The sequence below is a fragment of the Macaca thibetana genome, chromosome 10 (assembly GCF_024542745.1).
Source record: "Macaca thibetana thibetana isolate TM-01 chromosome 10, ASM2454274v1, whole genome shotgun sequence".
Classification (NCBI taxonomy): domain Eukaryota; kingdom Metazoa; phylum Chordata; class Mammalia; order Primates; family Cercopithecidae; genus Macaca; species Macaca thibetana.
This window is the reverse complement of record NC_065587.1, coordinates 31,849,050-31,875,577: the sequence shown is the minus strand read 5'-3', so window position 1 is coordinate 31,875,577 and position 26,528 is coordinate 31,849,050. Positions and strand designations below refer to the sequence as shown.

Sequence of the window (26,528 nt, the reverse complement as noted above, 5' to 3'; positions counted from 1 at the left end):
ATCTTTAGCGTGGGGCTCTGGAACGGTGGGCTGACTCTCAACAGAGGAGTTGGCTGCAGTCCCTGGATCCCTGTCTGGCCCCAGTGTCCATGTCTGACGTGCGCCTGCCCAGACTGGCCCACTCTCAGGGACCTGCAGCCCCACACAGCCTCTGCCTCAGACCCAACTCTAGGCTGTTCCCCTCTGCACTCTAGACATGGGGTCTACCCTGAGCACCCTACCTCCAGTCCAACCCCATATGCTGCATTCTGTCAGTCGTCTCTCATCACCCCCTCCCCAGCCGGGGCTCCATCCTTGCTCCTCTTGCATCCTGCCCAGGCTCCCAGCACTCATCCCTCCCTTGGCTCTTCAATCTCTGGTGCACCAGGTCCGGGGCCCCCAGGACTGGCCTGGAAACAGGCTGCTGCCCAGGCCTGAGATTTCCCATGAGCTCCCTTGGGCTTGTGGGAAGGGCCAGAGTGGCCAGGGAGGTAGACCACCTACCCCTGCTCACAAGAGGGTCCCAGGAACACAGGGCTGAGCCCAGCATAGGGGCTCTGGGCCCCATCACGCACCTGGGGCTCAGCTTCTTCACAAGGAGGTGGGAATGACAGAGGGGGCTGCCGTCATGGGACATGCCGGGTAGCACCAGTCCCACCTTTGTGGCAAAATGCAAGGAACACAGGGAACAGAAAAGCAAGACTGGACCAACACAGAGAGGGACTGCTGGTGGACAGGTGGCTGGGCCCTGGTCCCATAGCATTTATCTACCCGAACCGCGGGACTTCACAGATGTACAACCACAGTCTGTGTCCTGAAGAACAGACTGCAGGAGCAGGCTCCTCCCCTGTCCATGGCCTGGCTAGCACACACAGGGAATGAGTTAAAGTGAGATTGCACACCTGGATCTCACACCTGCAGGCCAGGCTCCCAGAGGGCAGGAGGTGGCTGCCATCAGATGGATGAATGAATGAATCTCCTCCATCCCCAGCATGGCCCTCCCAGGTAGAGTCCAGGACAAGCCAGGCTGGCATATTCCACCAGGCAGCAAGCCCTTGGCCACCACAAAATGCCCTTTCCCTTAGTGCCACAGCTTCTGACCAGTCTCCAGGACCTGGAGCTCACTCCTCCACACAGCAGTGCACCTGCCAGGGCGTGGCCCCAGGCAGAGAAGACAAAAAGCCAAGCTGGGGGAGCAAGCTTGGGGTGGGAGAGCAGGGCTGACTGTCATCCACCTCAGCCTCCCCAAGCTCAGCTCAGGGTCATCAGACACACTGTGACCATGGATTTCCCAAAAACCATTCCCTCCATCTCTGAGGGCCAGACTCTGGGGGCCACACCAGGGCCGTATGACAGGCAGGGGCCTGGCTACCCAGGTGGGCAGGTGTGTGGGAGACCTGCCTCCCACCACAGAGGGTCTTGGCTGGTCTCTCCTCTGCTCAGTCAGTTTCCCTGCCTATTACTGAATCCAGCACTGCTCAAAGCAGAGAGCAGACTGCCTATGCCTCCGCCCCCCCGCCCCGCCTCAATGCTGAGAGGGGGAGGACCCCGTTTTCCTTAGAGATCCCCTCCAGCATCCATTAGTGGGCAGGGCCTGTCTCTACCCCTCCCATCACGTGCGCCTCAGAGGCAGAGAAGACTTCCATTAAAGCTCCAGAAGCTCCTTTGCAGGTCCCGGGAGTCAGAGCCGGCGCAGGGGGTGTGGAGGGAAGAGGAGGAAGCCTCTCAGGGAGCAGAAGGCCTACCCGGGCTTCCCTCTTCAGACTCCAGCCTCCTTCCTGCACAGACAGAAGCTGCTCAGGAAGGCCCTGGCTCTCCACCCGTGTCCCCAGGCACCTGTCCTGGGCGCTGGCCAGGAAGCGCCCATCCGGTCCCGGCCGGTTCCAAGAGGAGGGTCAAACTGCCAGGAGTCCCGGCCCCCGAGATGGGCTCCACAGTCCCCACGGCCCCTCCTGCACACCCGGGGGCACCGCGCTCACACTGCCACCCCGCCTGGCCCTGGCCCTAGCCTGACGCAGCCCAGCCAGGGGCGCAAGACAATAGCCGCCTCAGGCCAGCGGCTCCGGCTCCGCGGAACAAAAGCTGGTCCTCCCGGGCAGGCCGGCGCCCCGCCCTCCGCCTCCGACCCCTGGGCCAGGGTCCCCTCAAGCCAACTTCCCTCCAACCTGTCTGAGTTCAGCCGGCATCGGGCCGGGGCTCGGGGGCTCTGGCCAGCGGCGGGGGTGGTTGTGGCTGGACCAGGCTCGGCTCCGGCGCCTCGGCCGCTCGGGCTCAGGCTCGGCGGACTCGCTCCCCGCGGGGGCGGATCTGGCGGCGATCACGGCGAGCAGCCAATCGGGCGGGGCCGCGCCCAGGTGGGGCGTGGCGGGGGCCGGGGCGGGCGTGGCGGGTGGGCGGGGTGAGGTCCCACCCCCCATAGACAGGGGGTGGGGCCTGCAGCCCCGGGGTCGTACCCTGTCCACCCACCACCCCCACTCACTGCTGGCTTGGGCGTCTGCTCCCTCCCCTCCCCGCGGCAGGGGTGTCATTTTCCCGCCGAAAGACTTTGGCCAAGTCCTTCCCAGGCCTCGGTTTATGACCACACTTCACTCCGCCTGCTGAGGGGGAAATAGTTCCGGCAGGGCAGGTGCCCGTGCTGCGATGGACAGAGAGCAAGGCCTCCCTCACTGGCACAAACCTGGCTGCGACTCAGTTTCACCTGCCGTGAAATGGGGGCGGGTGAGACAGCAGTCACGGTCTGCGAGATCCCTCCAGTTTCCCAGATCCGCCCCTCACCCTCCTGCCTAGCCGCCACTCCGAATGGACCTGCAAGGAACTGTCCCCACAGAGTTCAATGGGGACCTGGGAAAGGGACCCCCTTTTCTCAGGCTGGGATTGAAGAGAGCATGTGTTGTCCCAGCAGGGACCCCCACTTTGTATCTTGGGCTCTCCCCATTGAGGCACAGAAGTCCGGAGTGCACCCCTACCGCTCCCCCAGGCCAGCCTCAATGTGGGCCACACCCTAGGGAGTCTGGTTCTGCTTCGGTGAAAAACGGGATGGGAAGGGCTGGGCTGGAGCCACCTTCTTATGTCAAACCCCACAAAGGCCAAGCCAATGGCTCCAGCATCACGAACAGGGAAACAGGTTCTGAAATGAAATGAGCTGGGACCAACCCAGAGAGGCTCAGTGGGTCTGGAAAGAGAAAGGGCTCAGGGCCCAGGCCTCCCATTGCCTTCTCCGCAGACCCCTCAGAAAACAGCCTCTGCAGGGACCACTCCCTGCTGCCCTGAATGCCATATACAGAGGCCACTCAGCTAGCATGCTCAAGTTTCTAGGTGCCCACCGTGTGCCCCTCTGAATCTCAGTTCCCCCACCTGCAGAGGGGTGAGCTACCCTAGTATTGGCCAAACTCCTGTATCTTGCATCTAGGGCAGACCTGCCTGGAACCCCTGGAGCAGAGCGCAGAGGACCAAACACTGCGCCAGAAACGCACCCGCATCTTATCTTTAAGCTGGCTCCATCTTCTCAACTGCACCAGTTGCTAGTGCCCCAGCCACCTACCCACCTCAGACGAGCCCAAGGCAAGTTCCCTGATGGCACCCCTCCCCACCAGGTGGGCGTCAGTCCTGCTTCAGCTGGCTGTCTAGAGGAGGGGCCCCTTCCTGCTGGAAGATGAAGGGCAGGTAGCCAGGATCCTGGAGCAGCCCCGTGAGTGCAGGAGCACTCCCCCTGACCTGGTTCCCCAGCCTCAGCCCCCAGCTACCTGCCTTGCCTGCCATTGCCTGGCTTCCCAAAGCCCAGGCTCTGACCCTGTGGCTCAGCAGGTAGATTGCTAGGCACTTCCTACTGAGACCAATCTGGGAAGCCTGGCCAGCCCAATGTGGCCCTGCCTCCCCTAGTATCCTCATCAGCCCAGCCAGTTGAGCTGCAGCCCTGGCAACACATGCTCTCTTCAATCCCAGCCTGAGAAAATCAAGGGCAGGGGTGGAGTGGGGCCGGGGTGGGGAGTTCAGGGGCAGGGGTGGTAGGTGGAGGGGCAATAGCCCGCGGTCTTGAAGTCTTTTGCTTGAGGAGGTCAGGGTAGCTCCAGGCTGTGGGAACATCTTCCCACCAGGGCATCAACCCTCTGGGGTGCCTCGGGTCCTCCCACACTGCCTGTCTGAGGACTGTTCCGGTCTGGGAGGGTTGGACTGAGCACACTGGCGCCTGAGAGGCGGCCTTGGGGTCACTGGCTTCTACTGTCCCCATGTGGTCCAGCTGGGCCCAGCATTCTGCTTCCCCCGCTCAAGTTTGAGGGTACAGGCCTCACATTTTGGAGTATCTCAAGTCTGAGGCTGTGAGGGTGGTCCTAGCACTGAGACCCACCAGAGGCCTCTGAGCAGCAGGGGCCATGAAAAAGGGCCCCCCCAGTGAGTCTCAGACCCTCTGGGGACATTAATTTGGCACTGACCATGCACTGGTGCTGGGCTGGGCCTTTTATGAGGATCTTGTGAGCAGACGTAGGAAGTGTGACTTGCCTGCTGGCCAACAGGACACCAAGACTCAGGGAGTAGTCACCAACCCCAGGTCCCTCGGCCTGACACAGGCTGCTGGTTCTGAGCCCCACATGCCCCAGTCAGGTGAGGAGAGCCCATGGGGCCGCCTCCACAGAGACCAGCATTTGCTCCCTTTTTCTCTAGACGAGAAGGGCCAGGCTGCCCCAAGCTCCTGGCATGTGTGTGCCAGGCACAGGTTCCTAGAGTCAGAGCCCAGCAGGACCAAAGAAGGGCGGGTGGGGGTGCAGGTGCTGGGAATGTGCTTGGGGAAGTCTGGTTGCTGGGTTTAGAGGGGCAGGGAGCTGAGCCAGGGAGACAAGACTCTGCTGGGTGAGCCCTCTTAGGGTCACTCTGTGAAGAACCCAGAGGCCACAGCAGGAGGCAACCCCCCGGCCTCTAAGCTGGGTGGTAAGGAGGGCACCCCTTATCAGCGGCTGCTGGGACAGCTCCACCCTGACTCCTCACTGCACTAGGCCTCAGTCAGTCACAGGAACCATGATAATCACACCACATCCCAGGTCTCCCTGCATGTACTTGTTCCAGCCTCCCAACCCCAAGCCAGGGGCCCCTGCTGTTTCATCTACAGGTTAGAGCACTGGGGTGCTGGGAGTGAGGTGTCCCAGTGGTCTAACTGTTCACTGCATACCCCAACTTTAGAGTTCTTAGGGCCTGGCCATGGAACACAGAGGGCTCTATACCTCCTGAGGCTGAGTAGGGGCCTGAGCCCATTCTGAGGACAATGGCCAGCAGAGAAAATGAGGCTCCCAGGTCAGCCTCTAAGCTGCAGGCAGAGCTCTGGGCCTTGCTCCACCCTCCTGCTGGGGCTGACCCACCAGAGCATGCAATGAACACCGTAGCAGGGTTAGGCATGGGGCAGGCAAACCCCTAAAGTGTCTCTAGGTAGACCAAAGAGCTGCCCAGAACAGACCCCATCCAGCTGCCTGGGCCCTGAGGGCTCAGGGGAGGGTGCTGTTCTGAGTGTTGGGCTGTGTCCTGCCCACTCTTCACATGGTACCTAGCATACCCAAGTGGGTCCAGCCCAACCTGGGATCCCATTTTCCTTTCCTCCCCAGGAGCCCCATCAAATCTTGCAATAAGCAACTGCATGCTGGCTTGTGGTCCACCAGGACCCACTGATTGTTTTCCCACTTGGCAATTTTCACCCTTCCCAAGTCACTAGGCTGTTACCTGGAGGACCAGCTGTTGCCAGGCCATTGGCAGGGGCTGCCCACCGCCCATGCCACCACTGACCATGCCAGGCTGCTGGGCACGCTCCAACTGCAGGGCAACATGGCGCCGCTCCTGCTCCAGTGCCCGTGTCAGCCTCTCGAAGCGGGCCTCCTGCTCCTTCACCGAGGCCAGGATGCTGGCGGCCGAGTGCACATTGCAGTCCTCCATGACCAGGGCGCCCGCCAGCTGCAGGCAAAGCAGAGCAAGCTCAGTGGGGTGGGGCACCAGCCTGGCAAGGCCATCATGGGCCCCTGCCCGCCCCACTCACAGACCATACAACTCACTCCCAGACCAGAGCATCCAGCCCTCTAGAGGGAAGCACATTGATTAAATTCTAAATTAAAAGTCATTAATCCGAGGCTGTCTGGAAGCAGCGGGCTCACTCCCCATGGGTCACGGGACTCTGACCTGGCTCCTCCACTTCCTGCTAAGGCCTAGCAGAAACATGGGCCGTGGGCGGCTTGGAACCCACTGGGAAAGGCAGGAAGAGCTGGTATGATGAGAGCTTCCTACCTCCCAGGCCCTCTGCTGCCCATAGCACATGCCAGCTCACCCTCCATTTCACAGGGCCACCCCACTCCCATCTCACAGAGGCAGATGCCAGGGCCCAGAAAGGGTGGGGGACCATTTGTAGCCACACAGCAGGTGTGGCATGGCCAGTGTGGCCAGCAAGCAGGGAGTGAGAAGCTGCTCCACTGATGGGTGCCCAAGACCCTGAGGCAGGCACAGGTAACCATAGCCTGAGAGCTCCCAGCAACATTGGTCTGCAGACCAGCAGTCCAGCCTCCACTCACATCCACATTGGCCAGGAACAAGGGTGGTGCCTGCTACACGTGACAGAGTGAAAACTGAGGACAAGCCTGGTTGAGGTTCTGGCTGGGGGTGCATGAAGTTAGAGATCCTAAGCCGGGAAGTGGCTGGTGTGTGTGATGCCTTATCCAGAAAAGGGCAGGGGCCAGGCATCGGAGGCCAGGCACAGGATGGGATTGGGTGTGCCGGGCCCAGCCCAGTGTTGCCCTTCAGGGCCCCAGGGGAGCAGGCAGGGGCCGTGAGGGCTTGGCAACTACAGTGACAAACCAGCACTTTCCCTCCCGGCTTGCTCCCTGGCTGCCCAGGATGTTTGTTTTTCATGGGTAAAAAGAAGCAGGACAAGTATATGGAGCTCAGATCCAGGCTCACCGCAGTGGGCAGGGCATAGCCACGAGGCCACACTGCCCGGAGCACAGTGAGCATGGCCCAGTGCCCAGGCCTGCTCAGGCATCCTCCTGGCCCGTCCCGCCAGCCTGCTGAGGCTGACTGCTGGATCCCTTGCCCTTGCACCAATATAGGGCCCTCCATGGGGAGGACACACATGGCAGGTGACATCCCCAGAGGATCAGCACTGCTGCTCACTGGTCTGGATGGAGCCAGCCGCAAGGACAGAGCCCCCAAGAGAAAAAGCAGCGCTGAGCTCAGTTGCACCAGCGCTGGCTGGGCCAGCAACACGGTGCGAGGACATGGGTGCACCTCATAGGTGAAGAGACACTGTGGAGCCCAGCACCACCAACAGCTGGGAAAACAGGTCCAGCAAGGGCGAGAGACCAGTGCAGGCCCCAAAAGCTGCTCTCCATTTCCGCAGCACCTGTCCCACAAATGAACTGTCAACACGAACTTTCGGAAAAGCCAGCGTGAGTGGAGGAGCTGTTTTAAGCCAGCCACAGAATGGAAGAATGCAGGGAGAGCTGGGGGCCGCCACCCGAGACTAAGGTGCAGACTGGATGCTCTAGCAAAGGGAAAAACAGCACTGCACACGCAGAGCATGGTCACACGGCTCTTCTCTACACACCTGATGCTGTCTACCCACAGGTCCCAGACCCACCAACACAGGGGAGCCTTGTGCATGAATGCACTGAATCCAGTTCTGGGCCTGAGGTGGGAATGGTAGGGTATTCCCCCTGGGAGGGCCAGGGCAGATGGCAGGGGCCATGTCACTGGAGCCCCCAGCCCAGTCCTGGCTGTAGCACAAGCCCGTCTCAGCCGAACCTCGGAATCAAGGGGCAGAAGGGAATGGGATGCAGCCCTGGATGGCAACAATCGGGACCACAGGGTAGTCATTGGCTTCGTGGACCTGGGCTGGCTTACTTCCCTCCCTGTGCCGAGACGTGGACCCTCACCTACACCACACACCCCATCCCCCATGTAGCAGGACCAGGCTTGGGTCGCAGACCCTGAGGACAGCTTCCCTGACCTAAGCCTCTCCAGCACACCCTGGCTCTGGGGTCTACAGATGCCCACCCTAAAAGGGCCCAGTGGCTCTGGCTGAGGGATCAACTCCAAGGCCACAGTGGGAAGGTGACCAAACCCCACACTGACCTTCTCATTGCCCAACTTGGCTCAATTGGTGCAAAATGACCATGTGTCTCCCTGGAGACATCCAGAAACACTGGCCAGTGTTTGGGGGGAGAGTCCGGCAGCCATGCTCAGGACAGCAGAGACCTCGGTGCTGGGCCTGTGCCATCTGTCCCAGCTACAAGGTATGCCCTGCATTTGCTCTGGGGGGAAGTGCCCTGGGCCCGCAGGTCATGGCCTTGGCACCTCAGGTGTCTCAAGAGCAACCCGAGGCACACTCCAGGCAGAGCACGGAAGGCCCAGGTCCACTCCTCTGACATGGTAGCCTCTGGCCTATGACAGGAGCCCATGTGGATACAAGGGATCCCGGCCCAGAACCATAGAGGGCTGCTTTTCAGATGATAACTCAAAATGCTGCTTTTATATTCAAGTAATATATCACGTCAAGGAAAGCAAAATGTGCATGGATTCTTAAGATCGATGGGGCCTGAGTGGATGCTGGGCAGAGTGGGCACCAGATTTACTTTTGCTAGAGCCCAGGAGAGCCTTGGGGGCAGGCTGGGAAGGGGGACGCTGCAGGGACCCTGGCTGTCCTCTCCAGCCAATGCCACCTTGGCCTCCCCTAACCTGGGAAGAGCCCAGCATTGCCTTGTCGGGTGGACCCCTCACGACCCCCCACCCAAAACACAGCAGCCAGCTTCATGCCCAACTCTGAGGAGGCCACTTCTTGCCAAACATGTTGGCCCCAGGAGTTTACTTAGCAGCAATGCAGGAATGACACTGCATAGTCCACCAGTGACCAGACTTCAGGACCATGTGGACAACACCATGTTCCAGCCAGAAAACATCAGGAACTGAAGAGGGGTTGGAAAGGTTGGGACTAAATTGAAACTCTGAAAAATAAATTGCAAAACAAAAGTGACGACCCAGCCCCAGCAACAATGGACATTGGCCTGGACCAAAGGGGGGTCGAGAGCCTCCAGGTACTCTCACAGGATGAACTGCTGGGCAAGCAGGTGGCCCAAGGAGAGAAGCATGGCAGGAGAAGAGGGTGCCCCAGGCACACAGCCCATGGGAGACTAGAGGGAGGGAAAGCAAAGGAGAGATGGGGGAGGATGGACAGACAGATGGATACAGGGATGGATGGGGGATGGATGAATGAATGGAGGGTGGCTGGGGCAGTGGTGGAAGATGGACAGAGGGATGGACAGATGGATGGATGGGTGGGGGGATGGTGGGGGATGGACAGAGATGAATGGATGAATGGGGATGGACAGATGAATGAATGAATGGGTTGGGGGGATGGTGAAGGATGAACATATAGATGAATGAATGGATGGGTGGGTGGGGAGATGGTGGGAGATGGACATATAGATGGATGGATGGATGGATTGGGTGATGGTGGAGGATGAACATATAGTAGGTAGGAGGATGGTAGGGGATGGACAGAGAGATAAACAGATGGATAGATGGGGGGATGGTGGGGGATGGACCGGCGGATGGACAGATGGGGGAATGAGGGGTAAGAGGACAGATGGGTGAATGGATAGGCGAGTGGGTGAAGCAATAGAAGGGTGGACAGCTAGTTGGATGATTGGATGGGTTTATAGATGAAATGAATGGATGGATGAGTAGTAGATTTGTAGGTGGGTGGCTGGAGGGATGGGAGAAGAGGCCAGATAGAAGGGGGTGTAACTGAGTGAGTGAACAAATGTGTGGACAGGAGGCTAGTAGGTGGTTATATAAGAAAATGAGGGGAGATGGGAGGATGGGTGAATGGTGGCTAGTTGGATGGGAAGGTGACTGGATGGATATGGGTGGTGTTGGAGGGATAAAACGATGATGGAAGAATGTGTAGGAGGGTGGGCAGATGGGATGCTGAAGGTTGGGTGGATGGAGGAGTGGATGACAGAGAAAATAGAGTGGGATGCATGAATGGAAGGGTGGGTGGGCTGTGTGGGGGCTGGTGGGCAGGAAGGAAGTGCTGGAACCTCATTAAGTGGAGAATGTCCTGGCCCCCAAACCCTCTGGGGCAAACCACAGTCAACACACACTGTCAGGAACATGAAGGCATGGTGAGGAACCTGAGGGTAGAAGCTAAATCCTTTCCCTGAAACCAAAGCTGACATTTGACGTCTTCTTGCCAACCCAGACATTCCTCCTCGGGAGTGCAGCCAGAGCCTTGTCCGGAAAATGAAATTATGGGGCCCGAGTCCAATGTGGGTTGAGGAATTAGAGGAATTTCCGAAGGGTCAGGCCAGTGAGGGGTGGCAGGCGGGGCCTAGCTCCCATCCTGACCCCTTGCCAGCTGTCTACCAGGACACAGCCAGGGCTGCGCTGGCCCCCGTGAGGGGAGAGAGGGGATGGATGACCATCGAGCTTCCTCCCACACCCCCTCCCCCCTCCACCCATCCCTACGAGGAGGAAATGACGCCAGAAGTGCCCTGGCAGGGCTTGGACCCAGCCCCAGCACCCACCGTCTGCCTGGGAGGACATCCTGGGAGCTGCCAGCACAGAGACTTGCTCCCCACCCTAGCTGGCCAGGCCTTGTGGGGGCCCCATGTTTACCCTGTTGCCCCTACTGTGGTCAGATGGTGCCCAAAGCCTTGCGGGGAGCTTCTGGCCAAGCCCACTGGCCAGGCACTGCACCCGAGCTGGGACAGGGCCAGAGCCGAGGGCCTGGGGTGTGGGGTTCACAGGGCAGAGTCCACACCCATCTGTGCCAAGGCCAGGACCACAGTTCCTTGCAGACTGTGTTGGGCCTGGGGTGCCTGGGCTGGGGATGACAGCACTTCTAAGCAGCAGAAGGAACCCCTAAGGAAAGATGGACAAGCGTGACTTTGTGAGAATGAAACTTTCTGTATAAAAAAAAAAAACAAAAAACAAAAAACAAAACGGGTCACACAGTGTGGTCATGATTTTTAAAGAACTGACACCATTTAGAGCCACACATGCAGTGAGTGTTTTGATGAAATGACGGGTGCCAGCGCTACTCGCAGACCATGACTCCAGCATGGTGAGGCTGGTGTGGGGTGTGCGGGACCCACCACACTAGGCTCTCCACTTCTGTGCATTTGTAATTTTCCATAATGGAAGAAGCAGACACAAAGAAAACGAAAAGCCAATCGGCATGTTGGGATCAAGTGTTTGTTTTTTTTTGTTTGTTTTTTTTTTGTTTTTTTTTTGAGACGGAGTCTCGCTGTGTCACCCAGGCTGGAGTGCAGTGGCGCGATCTCAGCTCACTGCAAGCTCCGCCTCCCGGGTTTACGCCATTCTCCTGCCTCAGCCTCCGAGTAGCTGGGACTACAGGCGCCTGCCACCACGCCCGGCTAGTTTTTTGTATTTTTAGTAGAGACGGGGTTTCACCATGTTAGCCAGGATGGTCTCGATCTCCTGACTTCGTGATCCACCCGCCTCGGCCTCCCAAAGTACTGGGATTACAGGCTTGAGCCACCGCGCCCGGCCGGGATCAAGTGTTTGTAACATACAACAACAAAGTGGCATCCTCAACCCATTAGGGGCTCTCATAGGCTGCTCCAGAGCCCCACAGTCCTGCCCCTGCAGGTGTACCACTCCTCGAAGCACGGGCCGCTGGCATCATCAGAACCTCAGTAGGAAATGGACAAACCAGATACCCTCCCCACCGGGCAGGCCAGTGCAAGCAGAGGCCAGGGACTAATCTCCCCAGGAGCCAGGGCGGTGCCCACTGTCAGAGAGCCATAATCAGATTCAGCCTGGAAATTTGATTTCCCCAGCAGAGGCGGCGAGCCAGGCTGGATGAGACGCCATCAGGGCGTTGGGTAGAGGGACAGAGATAGTTCCCCAGGCTGTCCACATGCTCACTCAGTGGCACCCGCTGATCATGTGAGCGACCACTCCCACGTCCAGGGAGACTACTCAGAAAGGGCCTCTTCCCACGGTGCTCCTGCCCTGCACTAACGCAGTGCCCAAGGCCAAAGGTGGCCAGGACCAAAGCTACACTGGTCAGCCCCAGGGGGCCTGCTAGATGGGAGGTCCAGGGGCACCAGGGGCTGTGTGGGGCTGATACGGAAGTTGGGGGTCTGGTCAAAGCAGGGACACTGCTGGGGGCCAGGGAGCTGGGCAGCCTAAGGTTAGGGTAAGGGCTGGCTCTAGGGAATGTCAATGGCCGAATGAGCCCAGTGACTACAGGCAGGATATGACAGGTGAGCAGGTGGGGCAGGCGAGTGTCCCAGCAACTGTCCCTCCTCTGGGAGGCATGAGCCACAGGGAGCCACTGCTGGAGGTCCCTAAAAGGTCTGGGCTTAAGATTCCCAATCTAGCAGGTCACAGACACCTGCTCCCTGAGCCAACAGCAGCATCCTTTAAGTCTGCTTGGTCTCCTGAGACCTGCCTCTCCATGAGGAGACATGGGATGGGGTGGAAAGGAGTCCTCCAGGCCCCAATTCAAAACAGCCCCCAATGCCCTTCCTGCGCCTGACCCAGACTCTAGCTGCAGCTGCAGCAGACGGGGGTCCTGCAGACTCCAAGCCGTGGAGTAGTGGCAGTGAGGGCCACATTCTCTGGGCTCCCTGCTGCAGCCTGCCCAGGACACCACCAAGGGTTCAAAGGCTGGGGAGCTCCAGGGAGAGGGCTGCAGGGGCTGCCAGCGCAGTGTCTTCTGCCCTGCACACTCAGCCCACCTAGTCCACCCCCAATGATGAACATGAAGCCTGTAGGGGTGTGGAGAGGTGTAGTGCCCCACTGAGTGGGCCGGACATTGGTGGTGGTGGCTGGCCCATTGCCTCCACGGCTTCCCGGGACGGGCACCCACCCTGCAAGGTGCCGCGTGGCTCATGCCCCTGCCTCAGGGAGGGCAGGCGCAGTGGAGGCGGGGTGGGGGGGCGGTTACAAAGTCCAGACATGGAGCTGAGCCCCATCCTCTGTACTCTGGGGTGGGCACAGTGACCAAAGCATCCCTGAGGAGGGAACTGACAGGGCTCACAGCTAGGCTGGGATCAGAGGCAGACAGCCACAGGACCTGGGAGCCCTGCCCTACCACGCCCTATGGCCCCACTGAGGCGCTGTAGGGGACAGCTGTCCGCCAGGCTGAGGGGCCTCAGTGTGCAGGTGCAGCAGTCGCCATGCTGGCCACCAGCCTGAGCACACAGGGCCCTCCGCCTGCAACGCCCTTTCCCCCCCGAAGATAGTGGGTAGACCCCTTCTTCCCAGCCCCTCTATCGCCATGGCAACATCCAGGCTTCTCCTGAGGGACAGAGCCTCTTTGTGGTGACACAAAGCCCCTTTGAGGGGAGGTGGGGGTGCAGCTCCTGGGAGCCTGTGGCCAAAGGGCCCCTGGGGGGTAAAGCAGGGCCCCCCAGCCCAGGCCCCCTCCCAGGTTGCGGAGCCAAGGAAGCTGAGGTAGGAGAGCCTTGAGGTTAGCCCAGCCTGCCCCAGCTGCCCACCCAGAAGGGTCTCCAGATGGATGAGCCGGACAGCCCGGGAGGCCAGGCCGAGGCTGGGCAGAGACAGTACCGAGGAGCCTCTCTGCAGCAGCTAGGGGGTTCCCGCTTTCCCCCTTGTTGTTTTGACAAAGAACACACTCTGCTTAGATAAGTGGAAAACAGCACTGGCAGCAGAGCTCCCGACGGTCAGGAAATGCCCAGGATGGCCGCAGGAACAGTGCCTGGTGGGAGATGGGGGCAGGAAGTCCTCTGTGGGAGGGCAGGCAGGGGCCGTGAGATGGAAGGTCAGATAGTGGGAGGTCTGGCACCAGGTGTGCTGAGAGGACTGGCCCCAGCATCATGGCCCCACCCAGTTCACTGTCCTCTCACTTCTCTGGCCTTGGCCTCCGTCTTCACCTGTCCACCCGGGGGAAAATGTTGCCGGCCTTGCTACAGCTAAAACCCTGGGACAGGCCAGAGTTGGACAACAGGGAACCTCACCATGGCTTGGCTTATTCCAGGGCTGGGGAAATGGAACCCTGAGGATGATGTGGGTCTCTGGCACAGTGACAACATGGCTGCCCCATCCATGCTTCAGCCCCACAGCCAGGGAGGCAGAGGAGGCCAGGCCACATTTCCCCAGACTCCCAGCCCTGGAGTTCCTCCTGCACTGGCCTGAGGGTCCCTGCCCCCATCCCCACCTCCCCACCCACTGACTGCTGCTGACCAGGCACCTGGCAGCTCCCTGCATGCAGGCACCCTGCCCAGAGGCCCTCCCCAGGTGACCTCACTCTGACCCACAGCAGCTTTGCTAACTAAGCCTGTGCGGTGGGGTCGGGGGGTGGTCACTGGCCCCCCGCGGCAGTACGAGGAGGTGCTAGCCCAGGGAGAGATCCATTCTTTTGTAGGCAAATCTACCCGACTACCAGGGAGTGGGGCCAAGGGCTGCCCCCACATGGCAGTGCCTGGGTCAGCAAACACTCACTGCATCCCCCACGGAGGCCCTCACCACACCCCTCCCAGCCTGCCTTCCCCACTGGCATTCCGCTGTCTGCTGACACCTGCGGGCACAGGGGTGGGGGTTGGGACCCTCCAGCTGCAGTGGCAGGGAGTGGCCATAGGGTGGTTGCTGTGGTGGATGGAGGCCATGGGGTTCAGGATGGATCAGAGGAAGGTGTGGGTGAGAGAATAAGTCCGGGCTGACCGCAAGAGATCAGGCCTGGGTGGCTGGAGGGAAGGGCCGAGACCCTGAGCAGGAGGGTGCAAAGCGGGTCTGTGAGGCTGGAGAAGCTGAGGGACTGCTAGATGCATGAGGTTCTGGAAGAGGGGGTTCAGGCTGGAGACAGAACCACCAGCAGCTTCAGCCTGTGAAGCCGAGAGACAAGACAGGTGCAAGCCCCAGTGCCTCCTCCAAAGTACCCTCCCCTGACCTTCTAGAACAAGGAGACAAAGTCACTTTCCCAGCCATCATCTTCCCTGCACTGGAAGGGGCAGAACCAGGACCCAGCACTGAGAGGTGAGCCTCAGGAAGGAGGCAGTGCTGCCATCTCTTGGGGACAACAGCCTGTCTCCTAAAAGTCCCAAAACCCTTGGGAAAGGTGTATCTCACTGTACCCTTCTCCCACCCAGCACATCAGAGGAGCCAGTGGTACAAGCCCTTGACCCAGCATGAAGTAGAGCCCATCCTGTGATATGCAGGGAGGTTCCACGTCTCATTTGGTCTGCCCTTGCCCCAGGGTCCTGTGTGGCCTCTGGCCAGCGCTGGCTGCTCCCAAGGCGCCTGGAGCACAGCCCATCCCTCCCAGAGCCTGAGCTGGACACTGGCCTTGCCGCTCCCAACCCCCTCCCCTGCTGGGAGCCAGCTCCACTGTGGAGTGCCCATGGCAACAGGCCTAGACACCAACCTCCAGCAAGTGCGCAAAGTCCTGCCTTTCATATGCAAGCAACGCAGAGGGCCAGGCAGGGAGCTGCACTACCCCATCCAGGGCAGATTCCAGGCCCTGCGGCCTCCCATCTGGCTCCCACCCCCACATACCAGGAGAGCCTCAGGAGTCGACTGTGTGTCCAGTCCCCGCCACAAAGAGGTGGGAACCTTGCAGAGGGAAGTGCTGACAGTTTGGGGCCCTCCTCAAAGCCACCTACTGGCATGTGTGCAGCTGCCCACACTGCTATGGTATGAATGCCAGTGTCCCCCAAATTCATGTTAAAACCCAATCTCCAATGTGACACTATGAAGAGGTAGGGCCTTTAGGAGGTGATTAGTGCCCTTATATGATCAGTGTCCTTATCAAAGCGGCCCTTGGGGGCTGCTTTACCCCTTCCGCTATGTGAGGACACACAGAAGGCACCATCTACGAACAGCCTTCACCAGACATGAAATCTGCTGGCGCCTCGATCTTGGACTTCCCAGCCTCCAGCACTGGGAACAGTAAGTTTCTGTTGTTTATAAGTGACTCCGTCTAAAGGTATTTGGTGGCAGAGCGTGAATGAACTAAGACACACACAGACACACACACAAGCACACCCACGCAAAGGGACTCACAGATGCCCCACGGGCACAGGCGCCAGCAGGCACACTCGTCCACACCCACGTGGCTGCTGCTTGTCCCGCCTAGAAGTCCTGACAGGCCCTTTCGGGGATGGGGGACATCTTGGCTCCTGGTGAGGATCAGCATGCTAGGTAGACCCCATTCCTGTCCTGGACACCGGGCAAGGCAGACCCCTCCAAGACCCCGGAGGCCAGGAAAAGCCTGCCCCTAACGCCACAATCTGCAGGACCCTCTGCCTCTGATCCCATATGAGGTTCCTCTGAGACACGTGGGAATGGCTGGGCCTGCAGACCCCGAGCTTGCACAGACCCACCTGCAGGGACAAGCACACCCTAGTGCCCAGGAAAGACCCTTCCACCATGGGTCATTACTTAGGAAATAGCTGGTATGTGCCCTAGAAGGTTAAAGGCGGTGTTCAACTCCACTGGCCACAGACCACAATGAAAAGAAGCTGCTGGCCGGGCGTGATGGCTCATGCCTGTAATCCCAGCACTTTGGGAGGCCAAGGAGGGCAGATCACCTGAGGTCGGGAGTTCAAGACCTGCCTGACCAAAATGGAGAAACCCCATCTCTACTAAAAACAAAATTAGCTGGGCGTGGTGATGCATGCCTGTAATCCCAGCTACTCAGGAGGCTGAGGCAGGAGGCAGAGGTTGAGGTGAGCTAGGATCGCACCACTGCACTCCAGCCTGGGCAACAAAAGCAAAACTCCATCTCAAAAAAAAAAAAAAAAAAAAAAAAGAAAGAAAGAAAAGGAGCTGCTATGAACAATGAGGATCCCATGGAGATTTAAAGAAAAACCCGGCAGAGGCAGTAAACAGCAGACTGCAGAAAACACACAGTGTGAGACTGGAGAAAGTACACTAAGACAGTTCCCCGAACCCCAACAGCAAATGGGAGAGATGACAAGAGGATGGTGGGAGCCACCGAAGACAGACCCCAGGGCCAAACTTCCACATGATAGGAGTTCCCAGAGGGAGAATGACAGACAGTGCTCTTCCAACCACAGAAAAACGACTAGAAACCACCTCAACTGGAGTGCGTCCAATGGGGCTGTCAGCGTCGGGGCTGTCAGTGTCGGGGCTGGAATCTGAGTTAAGGTATGAGCTTTCTATCTAGAAAAGAAGCCCAGGAAGTCATGGATGTGTCTATCTCTGGTTTTTATAATTCAGTCTCATTTCCTCTGGCTCCTAAATGTGCTGTGTCCACTTCGAGGTGTAGGGAAGAGGTCTGCCCAGCCCTGACCTGCGGGCTGTGCTGAAGCCTGGGCCACTGTCTGCACCAGGCTGTCTGTAGGCCTGCAGGGGCTGCATGCTGTCGCTCTGTAAATGTCAGCCTCAACACGCTGCTGCCTGCTGCCTGGCTCCCGTCTCTCACAGCTCAGACACTGTTTTATGATAAGAAAGAGCTGACAGCTTTGTTAAAACAAACAAACGCCTCTCCTCTTCACTTGAGATCTTTTACAAAGTTAACATTGCTCTGAAACCCCATAAGGAAAAATTATGGTGAGGTTTCTGGATTTTCAGAGGCAGCAAACTCATCTTACCTAGAGCCCTGGACTACCCAGAGAAGTAGTTTTAAGAACCAAAAGAAGAGAATAATTTGGGAGTCCGTGAGGCCTGGATAACACAAGGGATCCTGTGCTTGCACTGCTGGGATTCAAATTTGGGGGCTGCCACCACCACGAGTTTGTGAGAAGCCCCCAGTCGGCACATGAAGATTGTGTCAAGGAATAGCAGCTGCTGATGTGTGGAACTGATTTTTTCAGCAAGGGCCTGCGATTCTGAATGCATTAAGGCAGCTCCAGTTGTCTGTAGCAGTCCTGTCAGCTGCCCATTGGGAGCATTTTTACTGGCTCAGGAAATTCATGGATCTGTGGACTGATGACTCCAACAGATTAGGTATGAATCCAAGAACCACAAAACAAAATCTAACCAAGCCAAACAACAACCAAAAAATAAAACAGAATAACAACAACAACAAAAAACTCAATTTGTTTTCCTTTTCTTTGCATGATATTAAAATAAAAAGATGGTAACAGACTACCATAAACATTTATGCACCAACAAATTAGATAACCTAGATGAAATGGAAAAATTTCCCAGAAACACACAACCTACCACAACTGAATCATGAAGAAATAGAAAACATTGATTAGATTTACAACTAGCAACAAAACTGAATCAGTAATCAAAAACCTCCAGCAAAGCAAAGCCCAGGACCAGATGGCTTCACTGGTGTATTCTACAAAACATTCAAGTAATTTTAACACCAATCTTCCTCAAACTTTTCCCAAAAATATAGAGGAAGGAACACTTCCCAATTCATTTTATGAGGTCAGCCATACCCTAATACCAAAGCCAGGAAAAGACACTACAAGAAAAGAAAACCAATAACTTATGAATACTGAAACAAAAATTCTCAAAAAAAAAAAAATACACTAGCAAACCAAAATCAGCTGCAATTTACAAGAATTATAAACCCTAACCAAGTGAGATTTTACTCCTGGAATGCAAGGATGGTTCAATGCACAAAAATCAATCAATGTAATACACCACAGTAATAGAATAAAGGACAAAAATCACAATCATGTCAAATGATGCAGAAAAAAACATTTAACAAAATTTGATAGTCTGTCATGATAAGAAACAATCAAACTAGGAAAAGAAGGAAACTTTCTCAACATGATGAAAGCTATATATGAATAGCCCATAACATCATACTCCATGGTGAAAGACTGAAAGCTTTTCTCCTAAGATCATAAACAAGACAAAGATGGCTGTTTTGACCACTTCCATTCAACATAGTACTAGAAGTTTTAGACAAAGTAATTAGGCAACAAAAAAAAAAAAAGAAAGAAAGAAAGAAAATACATCCAAACTAGAAAGGAAGAAGAAAAACCATCTCTGTTCATAGATGACATAACCTTATATGTATAAAACACTAAAGGTTCCACATGCATTTTTTAAAAACTCTATTAGATGTAAAAAATGAAATCAGCAAAGGTACAGGATAGAAAATGAATACCCAGAAATGAGCTGCATTTCTATATATGAACAATGAACAATCCAAATGGGAAATTTAAAAAACTATTCCATTTATAATACCATTAAAAAGAATAGAATACATAGTACTAAACTTAAGAAACTTAAGATCTGTACACTGAAAACTATAAAATACTACAAAGAAAAATTAAAGAAGACCTAAATCAGTGGAAAGATATCCCATGTTCATGGCTGGGAAGATTTACTACTGTTACAATGACGATACTACTGAAAGGGATCTACAGATTCAGTGCAATTCCTATTCAAATTCCAATGACAGCTAGGCATAGTAGCATGTACCTGTAGTCCTAGCTACTCAGAGGTTGAGGCTAAAGAACTGCTTGAACCCAGGGGTTCAAGGCTGCAGTAAGCTAGATCACACCATTGCATTCCAGCCTAGATGACAGAACAAGACCTATCCAAAAAAAAAAAAAAAAAAAAAAAAAAAAAAAATCCCAATGACATTGTTTTCAGAAACAGAAATCTATTGTAAGATTCATATTGATCTTTAAGGATCCCAAAGAGCCAAAACAATCTGGAAAAAGAACAAAGTTTGAGGACTCACACTTCCTGATTTCAAAACTTACTACAAAGCTTTAGTAATCAAAACAGTGTGGTATTAGCATAAAGACAGACACATAGACCAATGAAATAGAATACAGAGCCCAGAAACAAACTCTCATGAATACGGTCAAATGACCTTCAACAAAGGTGCCGAGACCATTCATTAGGGAAATGATGGTCTTTTCTTTTTCTTTTTTTTTTTTTTTTTTGAGACGGAGTCTTGCTCTGTTGCCCAGGCTGGAGTGCAGTGGCCAGATCTCAGCTCACTGCAAGCTCCACCTCCCGGGTTCAGGCCATTCTCCTGCCTCAGCCTCCCGAGTAGCTGGGACTACAGGCGCCCGCCGCCTCACCCGGCTAGTTTTTTGTATTTTTTAGTAGAGACGGGGTTTCACTGTTTTAGCCAGGATGGTCTCGATCTCCTGACCTCGTGATCCGCCCGTCTCGGCCTCCCAAAGTGCTAGGATTACAGGCTTGAGCCACCGCGACCGGCCATGGTCTTTTCAACATAGATACACTTACAGGTGGATACACACAAGTAAATGAATGAACTCACACCCTTGCCTTATTACATACACAAAAATTAACTCGAAATAGATGAAAGAGCTAAACATAAGACCTCAAACTATAAAACTCTTAGAAGAAAATATAGGGGAAAGTCTTCATGACATTGGATTTGGCAATGATATCTTGGATAAGACACCAAAAACACAGGCAACAGAAGTAAAAATAAATTGTACTACATCTAAATTTAAAACGTCTGTTCATCAACGGACACAATCAATATAGTGAAAAAGCAACCCACAGAATGGGAGAAAAGATTTGTAAATCACGTATCTGATAAGGAATTCATATCCAGAACATGTAAAGAACTCCCAAAACTTAACAACAGCAAAAAAACAAATAACCCAATTTAAAAATGGGTGGAGTTGAACTGACATTTCTCCGAAGAAGATACACACATGGCCAACAAGCATGTTAAAAAATTTGCTCAACATTTCTAATCATTAGGGAAGCACAAATTAAGGCTACAATGAAATATCACCTTACACCCATTAGGATGGCTATTTTATTTAAAAAAAAAAAAAAGCATTGGCAGGGATATGGACAAATTAAGACCCTTATGCATTGCTGGTGGGAATGTAAGATCAGTACGGCAGTTCCTCAAAAAATTAAAAATAGAATTACCATATGGTCTAGCAATCAAAAAATTCTGCATTATGTCTCTAAAAGAATTGAAGCCGAGCGTGGTGGCTCACGGCTGTAATCCCAGCACTTCAGGAGGCCGAGGCGAGCGGATCACGAGGTCAGGAGATCGAGACCATCCTGGCTAACACGGTGAAACACTGTCTCTACTAAAAATGCAAAAAATTAGCCGGGCATGGTAGCAGGCGCCTGTACTTCCAGCTACTCAGGAGGCTGAGGCAGGAGAATGGCGTGAAACCGGGAGGTGGAGCCCACAGTGAGCTGAGATCGCGCCACTGCACTCCAGCCCGGGCAACAGAGCGAGACTCCATCTCAAAAAAAAAAAAAAATTGAAAGCAGGGTCTCAAAGAGATATGTGCACAACCATATTCATACCAGCATTATTCACAATAGCCAAAAAGGGGAAGCAACCCAAGTGTCCACCGGTGGATAAATGGGTAAAAAAATGTGGTGGAGACATACAAGGGAATATCATGCAGCCTAAAAAGAAAGAAAATTCTGACACATACTATTCTCACGATGCTAAGTGAAATAAGCCAGTCACAAAAAGACAGATACTGTGGGATTCTATTTATATTAGGCATCTAAAGTAGTCAAATAATAGGAAAAGTAGAAGCAGTTCAAGAAAGGGGCAAACAGGGAGTTTTCTAATGGGTACAGAGTTTCTGTTTTGCAAGAATAAAACAAAGTTCTGAAATTGGTTGCACAGCAATGTGAACAACGTGTACAACGCTACTGAATTGTATACTTGAAAATGGTTAAAATAGTGAATTTTGTTATGTGTATTCTACCATAATTAAAAATTAAATTTAAAAAAGAGGCCCCCTCACATAATAAGAAATTGCCTAATACCCTTTTATTTGTTTATTTTTGAGATGGAGTCTTGCCCTGTCATCAGGCTAGAGTGCTGTGGCGTGACCTGGGCTCACTGTGAGCTCTGCCTCCCGGGTTCACGCCATTCTCCTGCCTCAGCCTCCTGTGTAGCTGGGACTACAGGTGCCTGCCACCACACCCAGGTAATTTTTTTTTATTTTTAGTAGAGATGGCGTTTCACCATGTTGACCAGGATGGTCTTGATCTCTTGACCTCGTGATCCGCCTGCCTCAGCCTCCCAAAGTGCTAGTATTACAAGCATGAGCCACCGTGCCTGGCCTACCCTTTTTAAATAAATAGTATATCAAAGGTAAAAATTTAAGGCTGGGTGCAGTGGCTCATACCTGTAATCCCAGCACTTTGGGAGGCCAAGGCAAGTGGATTGCTGGGGCCCAGAAGTTCAAGACCAACCTGGGCAACATGGCATAACCCTGTCTGTACAAAAAAATGCAAAAATTAACCAGGCATGGCTGGGTGCAGTGGCTCATGCCTGTAATCCCAGCACTTTGGGAGGCCGAGGCAGGTGGATCACCTGAGCTCAGGAGTTCGAGACCAGCCTGGTCAACATGGTGAAACCCTGTCTCTACTAAAAATACAAAAAAATTAGCCGGGCATGGTGGCATGTGCCTACAGTCCCAGCTACTAGGGGGGCTGAGGCAGGAAGATCACTTGAACCCAGGAGGTAGAGACTGCAGTGAGCCAAGATCGTGCCACCACCCTCCAGCCTAGGTGACAGAGTGAGATTCCATCTCAAAAAAAAAAAAAGAAAGAAAGAAAATTAGCCAGGCATGCTGGCGTGCACCTGTAGTCCCAGCTACTTGAGAGGCTGACGTAGGAGGATCACTGGGGCCTGGGAGGTCGAGGCTGCAGTGAGCTATAATCATGCTACTGAACTCCAGCTTGGGTGACAGAGTGAGACCCTGTCTCAAAAAATAAAAATAAAAATAGAAATGTAAGAATACAGAATTGTATACATATGTAACAAACCTGCACGTTGTACACATGTACCCTAGAACTTAAAGTGTAATAATAATAATAAAGGCTAAAAAAAAAAAAGATACAGAATTGTCTGTTTAGAAACAGTGAAAAAATATACTCCCACATCATACCTTAAAATGTATGGGTTACAGCCAGTATTCTCCTCAGAGGTAAATTCATAGCCTTAAACCGTTTAATTATCAAACTATAAAGGATGAATATGAGTAAACTAGGCCCCAAACAAAAATTCCCATTGAAATGACCAAGAAAATACGGAAGTTAAGGGAATAAAAATTGTACCTATCACTGACTACCTTTCACAAGCCAGAAAGAGAGAAATTTTCAACAGATATTGTTCAGAGAGGACAGGACTATAGAAAGATACAGAAAATTAATCTGTGAGCCCAGGATCACACTGTCAAGTTCCCCGTTGTGCCTGTGCAGAGATTTACAAAAATCTAAACCTTCCCCTGCCCCTACAGCTGAAACTGAAAGTCAGAGACAGAAACCACCTGGGCTTCTGCTGGGTGACAGGTCAGGGCAGGTGCAGCAGCCAGCACAGCACCTGACATATAGCAGGTGCTTCAGGTGTTTCTGCTGCATAAAGAAAGCAAGGATGAGCAGCCAGGAACAGTGCACTGGCCAGCAAAGCAGCGTAGCTCCCGTGCGCAGACCAGCCTGAAGAATCAGAGCTGGGCCCTACACTGAAGGCAATTTGTCCAGGAAATTGAAGAAGTGTCATGAGAAGGACTGCCCTGGGGCTCCAGAGGCTCAGGAGGTGCTGCCTTGGCGAGGCCATCTCTGCATCTAGAAGGATCAGGGAGTGGGCCACCCAAGCACTCTGCAGAGTCCAAAGTGGGGGCGGGCAAGGAGTAAGGATGGTGGTGTCCCAGGGACTGAAGATGGCTTTTATCCTGAAGGGGATGGGGAAACTCACAGGAGGAAATCATAAACATTTGCTGAAGCAGTGGGCAAGAAAACCAGGCTCAGCACAGGAGCTTCCAAGGCCCTGGCAGAAGGAGCCCCTACCAGTTGCAGGGGAAGGGACGGGGACACTGCCCCACTCCTACCCAGTCCCTTTCTGGCTGCCCAAACCTGCTGTCCTCAGATCTGGGGGACACTCCTCCTGCCCTACCAAAATGGCAGTGGCTCTGGGAGGTAATTACTATTGGTAGGTGATATACTTTGAATATTTGTCCCTGCCCAAATCTCATATTGAAATGTAATCCCCAATGCTGGAGGTGGGGCCTGGTGGGAGATGATTGGATCACGGGGGCAGATTTCTCATGAATGTTTTCACGCCATCCCCTTGGTGCTGTCCTTGCGATAGTGAGTGAATTCTGGCTGCATAAAAGTGTGTGGTACCTCCCCCTCCTCTCTCTCGATCCTGTTTTCGCCATGTGAAACGCCTGCTCTCGCTTCCCCTTCCGCCAGGACTGGAAGCTTCCTGAGGCCTCCCCAGAAGCTGATGTTGGAGCTATGTTCCCTGTACAGCCTGCAGAACTGTGAGCCAATTAAATCTCTTTTCTTTATAAATTTCCCAGTCTCAGGTATTTCTTTATAGCAATGAAAGAAGAGCCTAATACAGTGGAGGTTGAGAGACTCCAAGTAAACAGGGCAGGACAGGTGGGTTTAGGGTTGGGGGTGAGCACCAGGAGTAAGGGGACCATGCTAGCTTACGGAATGGACCTCAAGACCCAGGGCTCCCCAGGACACGAGGCTGTCAGCGTGGGCCACTGGGTCACAGGCAGCCTCCTTCCTTGCACCACACTCTGGGGCCTGCCTACGCCCACCCCCAGCAACACTGAACCTCTGGAAGACCCTGGCTCTGCAAAGACAAAAGTCTGTGAACATGAAGCCTTAATTTAAAATTAACCAATGCCTCTTTCACAGGTTTGGTAAATAAACGTCTGGAATTCTTTCTTCAAACACAAATAACCGAGTTAGTCTCATTACAAACAATAGCTCCCTGCAGATGGGCAAATGCCACAGAAATGTCACCAAAAAGCCTGGAAATGGAGGGTGTGCTTGCCTGGGGCTGGGCTGGCTCACTGAACCTCAGTTTCTCCAGTATAAGACACTCCTCTCCCACAGGTTCTGAGGTCCTGGAGGAAGATGGGTCTCACCCAAGTCCCTGGCCCCAGTTGAGTCTGGGATTCATCGGATAGAGCAGTTGGGTTGGGGGAGCTCCAGCTGAGAGGAGGTGGAACCAGGTGGGGTCCTGACCATGCCCTGTCCTCTCCAGGGCCCTAGCCAGGCTGCTGGCCCTCCCAGGGGGCAATAAGACCCCATTCTCCCCAGGCAGGGGGACACAGGTGAGGCTTACAGTCTCTGCTCACTGACTGGGGGACCCGGTGCCACGGCCTACCTGCCCCAGTGTGTTCAGAAGGTCCCTCTCCAGCAACCTCGGTTCCCAGAAGGTGCCACGTGCAGCCAGGGTGCTTAGAACATAGGACCGACACAGTGGCTCACGCCTGTAATCCCAGCACTTTGGGAGGCCAAGGCGAGCGGATCACCTGAGGTCAGGAGTTTGAAACCAGCCTGGCCAACATGGTGAAACCCCATCCCTACTAAAAATGCCAAAAATTAGGCTGGGTGCGGTGGATCACACCTGTAATTCCAGCACTTTGGGAGGCCGAGGCGGGCGGATCACCTGAGGTTGGGAGTTCGAGACCAGCCTGACCAACATGGTGAAACCCCATCTCTACTAAAAATACAAAAACAAACAAAAAAATTATCCGGGCATGGAGGCTTATGCCTGTAATCCCAGCTACTTGGGAGGCTAAGGCAGGAGAATTGCTTGAATCCGGGAGGTGGAGGTTGCGGTGAGCTGAGATCACACCATTGCACTCCAGCCTGGGCAACAAGAGTGAAACTCCTTCTCAAAAAAGAAAAAAGAAAAAAAATCGAAAGTTAGCCCACTGTGGTGGCATATGCCTGTAGTCTCAGCTACTCAGGAGGCTGAGAGAGAAGAATCACTTGAACTTGGGAGGTGAAGGCTGCAGTGAGCTGAGATCACACCACTGCACTCTAGCGCAGGCAAGAGTGAGACTGTCTCAAGAAAAAAAAAAGAACATGAGGGTGTCATCCTTCTCCCCTCCATCCCCAGGCCCGGGCTCCAGGCCCCTAACCACCTCCTGCTGACCTCACTTCTCCTGTACCCCAACTCCTCCTGTACCCAAACTGGAATCCCATCCCAAATCTCCCTGTCCCCCACCTCCTCCCAAATCCCTCCTCTCCCTCCTCCTACTCCCCTCAGGGTGTCAGGCCTTCTCAACAGGGTCCCCACAGCCTCATCCTTCTCCATGCTGGGAGACCTGGTAGCCCATGGCATGTTACAAGGGGCACAGCTGATCCCCTCCACAGAGCCCTGGCGCCCACACCTGCACATGGGCTTGTAACCGGAGGTGGGGGGAAGCTGAGGTGCACCAGCTGTGTGCACAGGAGGCTCAGCCCGGTGAACCATCTTCACAACCAGGATCCACCAATACCCTTGCTGCAGGTCCCAGAGGCCTGCCTGGCAGGTGATCATCTGCAGGAGTGCTGACATCACCCGGCACCAACACCCACAGGGACCAGGCTGGGGTGAGAAAAGGCACAGGACTGGCGGGGAACAGAAGCTAAGCAAGAAGCTCCCGCACCTACTGTGCGAGGTGCTAGAGGCAAGCTCGGTGGGGACCAGCTCCGGGCCGAGGATGGCCTGGATCCCATAGCAAACCAAGAAGTGTGTCACCTCACACACCCCCGCTGGGGGATCTGGGCTCCTAATTCGCAGATACAGAGCCATGCACAGGGTAGCGGCACCTCATGGAAGGGGCAGATCCCTGCACTGTCTGTCTTCCCATTGCGGGGTCTGTCCTCAG

General features: G+C 54.5%; 2 protein-coding genes across 13 annotated transcripts in view; one reads left to right on the top strand and one right to left on the bottom strand.

Moving 5' to 3' along the window:
• The window catches only part of RANBP1 (RAN binding protein 1), a 290,326-nt gene that overhangs the window by 137,158 nt on the left and 126,640 nt on the right, over positions 1–26,528 (top strand). Inside the window, exon 1 of one of the 7 annotated variants that reach the window (XM_050746248.1) lies at positions 1,676–1,679. The exons of the other annotated variants lie outside the window; for them this stretch is intronic. The gene's annotated coding sequence lies outside the window, so the exon portion shown is untranslated. Of the gene's footprint in view, positions 1–1,675; positions 1,680–26,528 lie in introns of those variants that run through there. 7 annotated transcript variants of the gene reach the window in all.
• The window catches only part of ARVCF (ARVCF delta catenin family member), a 54,650-nt gene that overhangs the window by 14,944 nt on the left and 13,178 nt on the right, over positions 1–26,528 (bottom strand). For 4 of the 6 annotated variants that reach the window (XM_050746057.1, XM_050746058.1, XM_050746055.1 and 1 more), the window contains exon 3: positions 5,683–5,910. In XM_050746057.1, the coding sequence (XP_050602014.1) occupies positions 5,683–5,892 (210 nt within the window). In that variant the 5' untranslated portion in view covers positions 5,893–5,910. Of the gene's footprint in view, positions 1–2,144; positions 2,269–5,682; positions 5,911–26,528 lie in introns of those variants that run through there. The other 2 variants (XM_050746060.1, XM_050746059.1) reach the window with 1 other exon arrangement.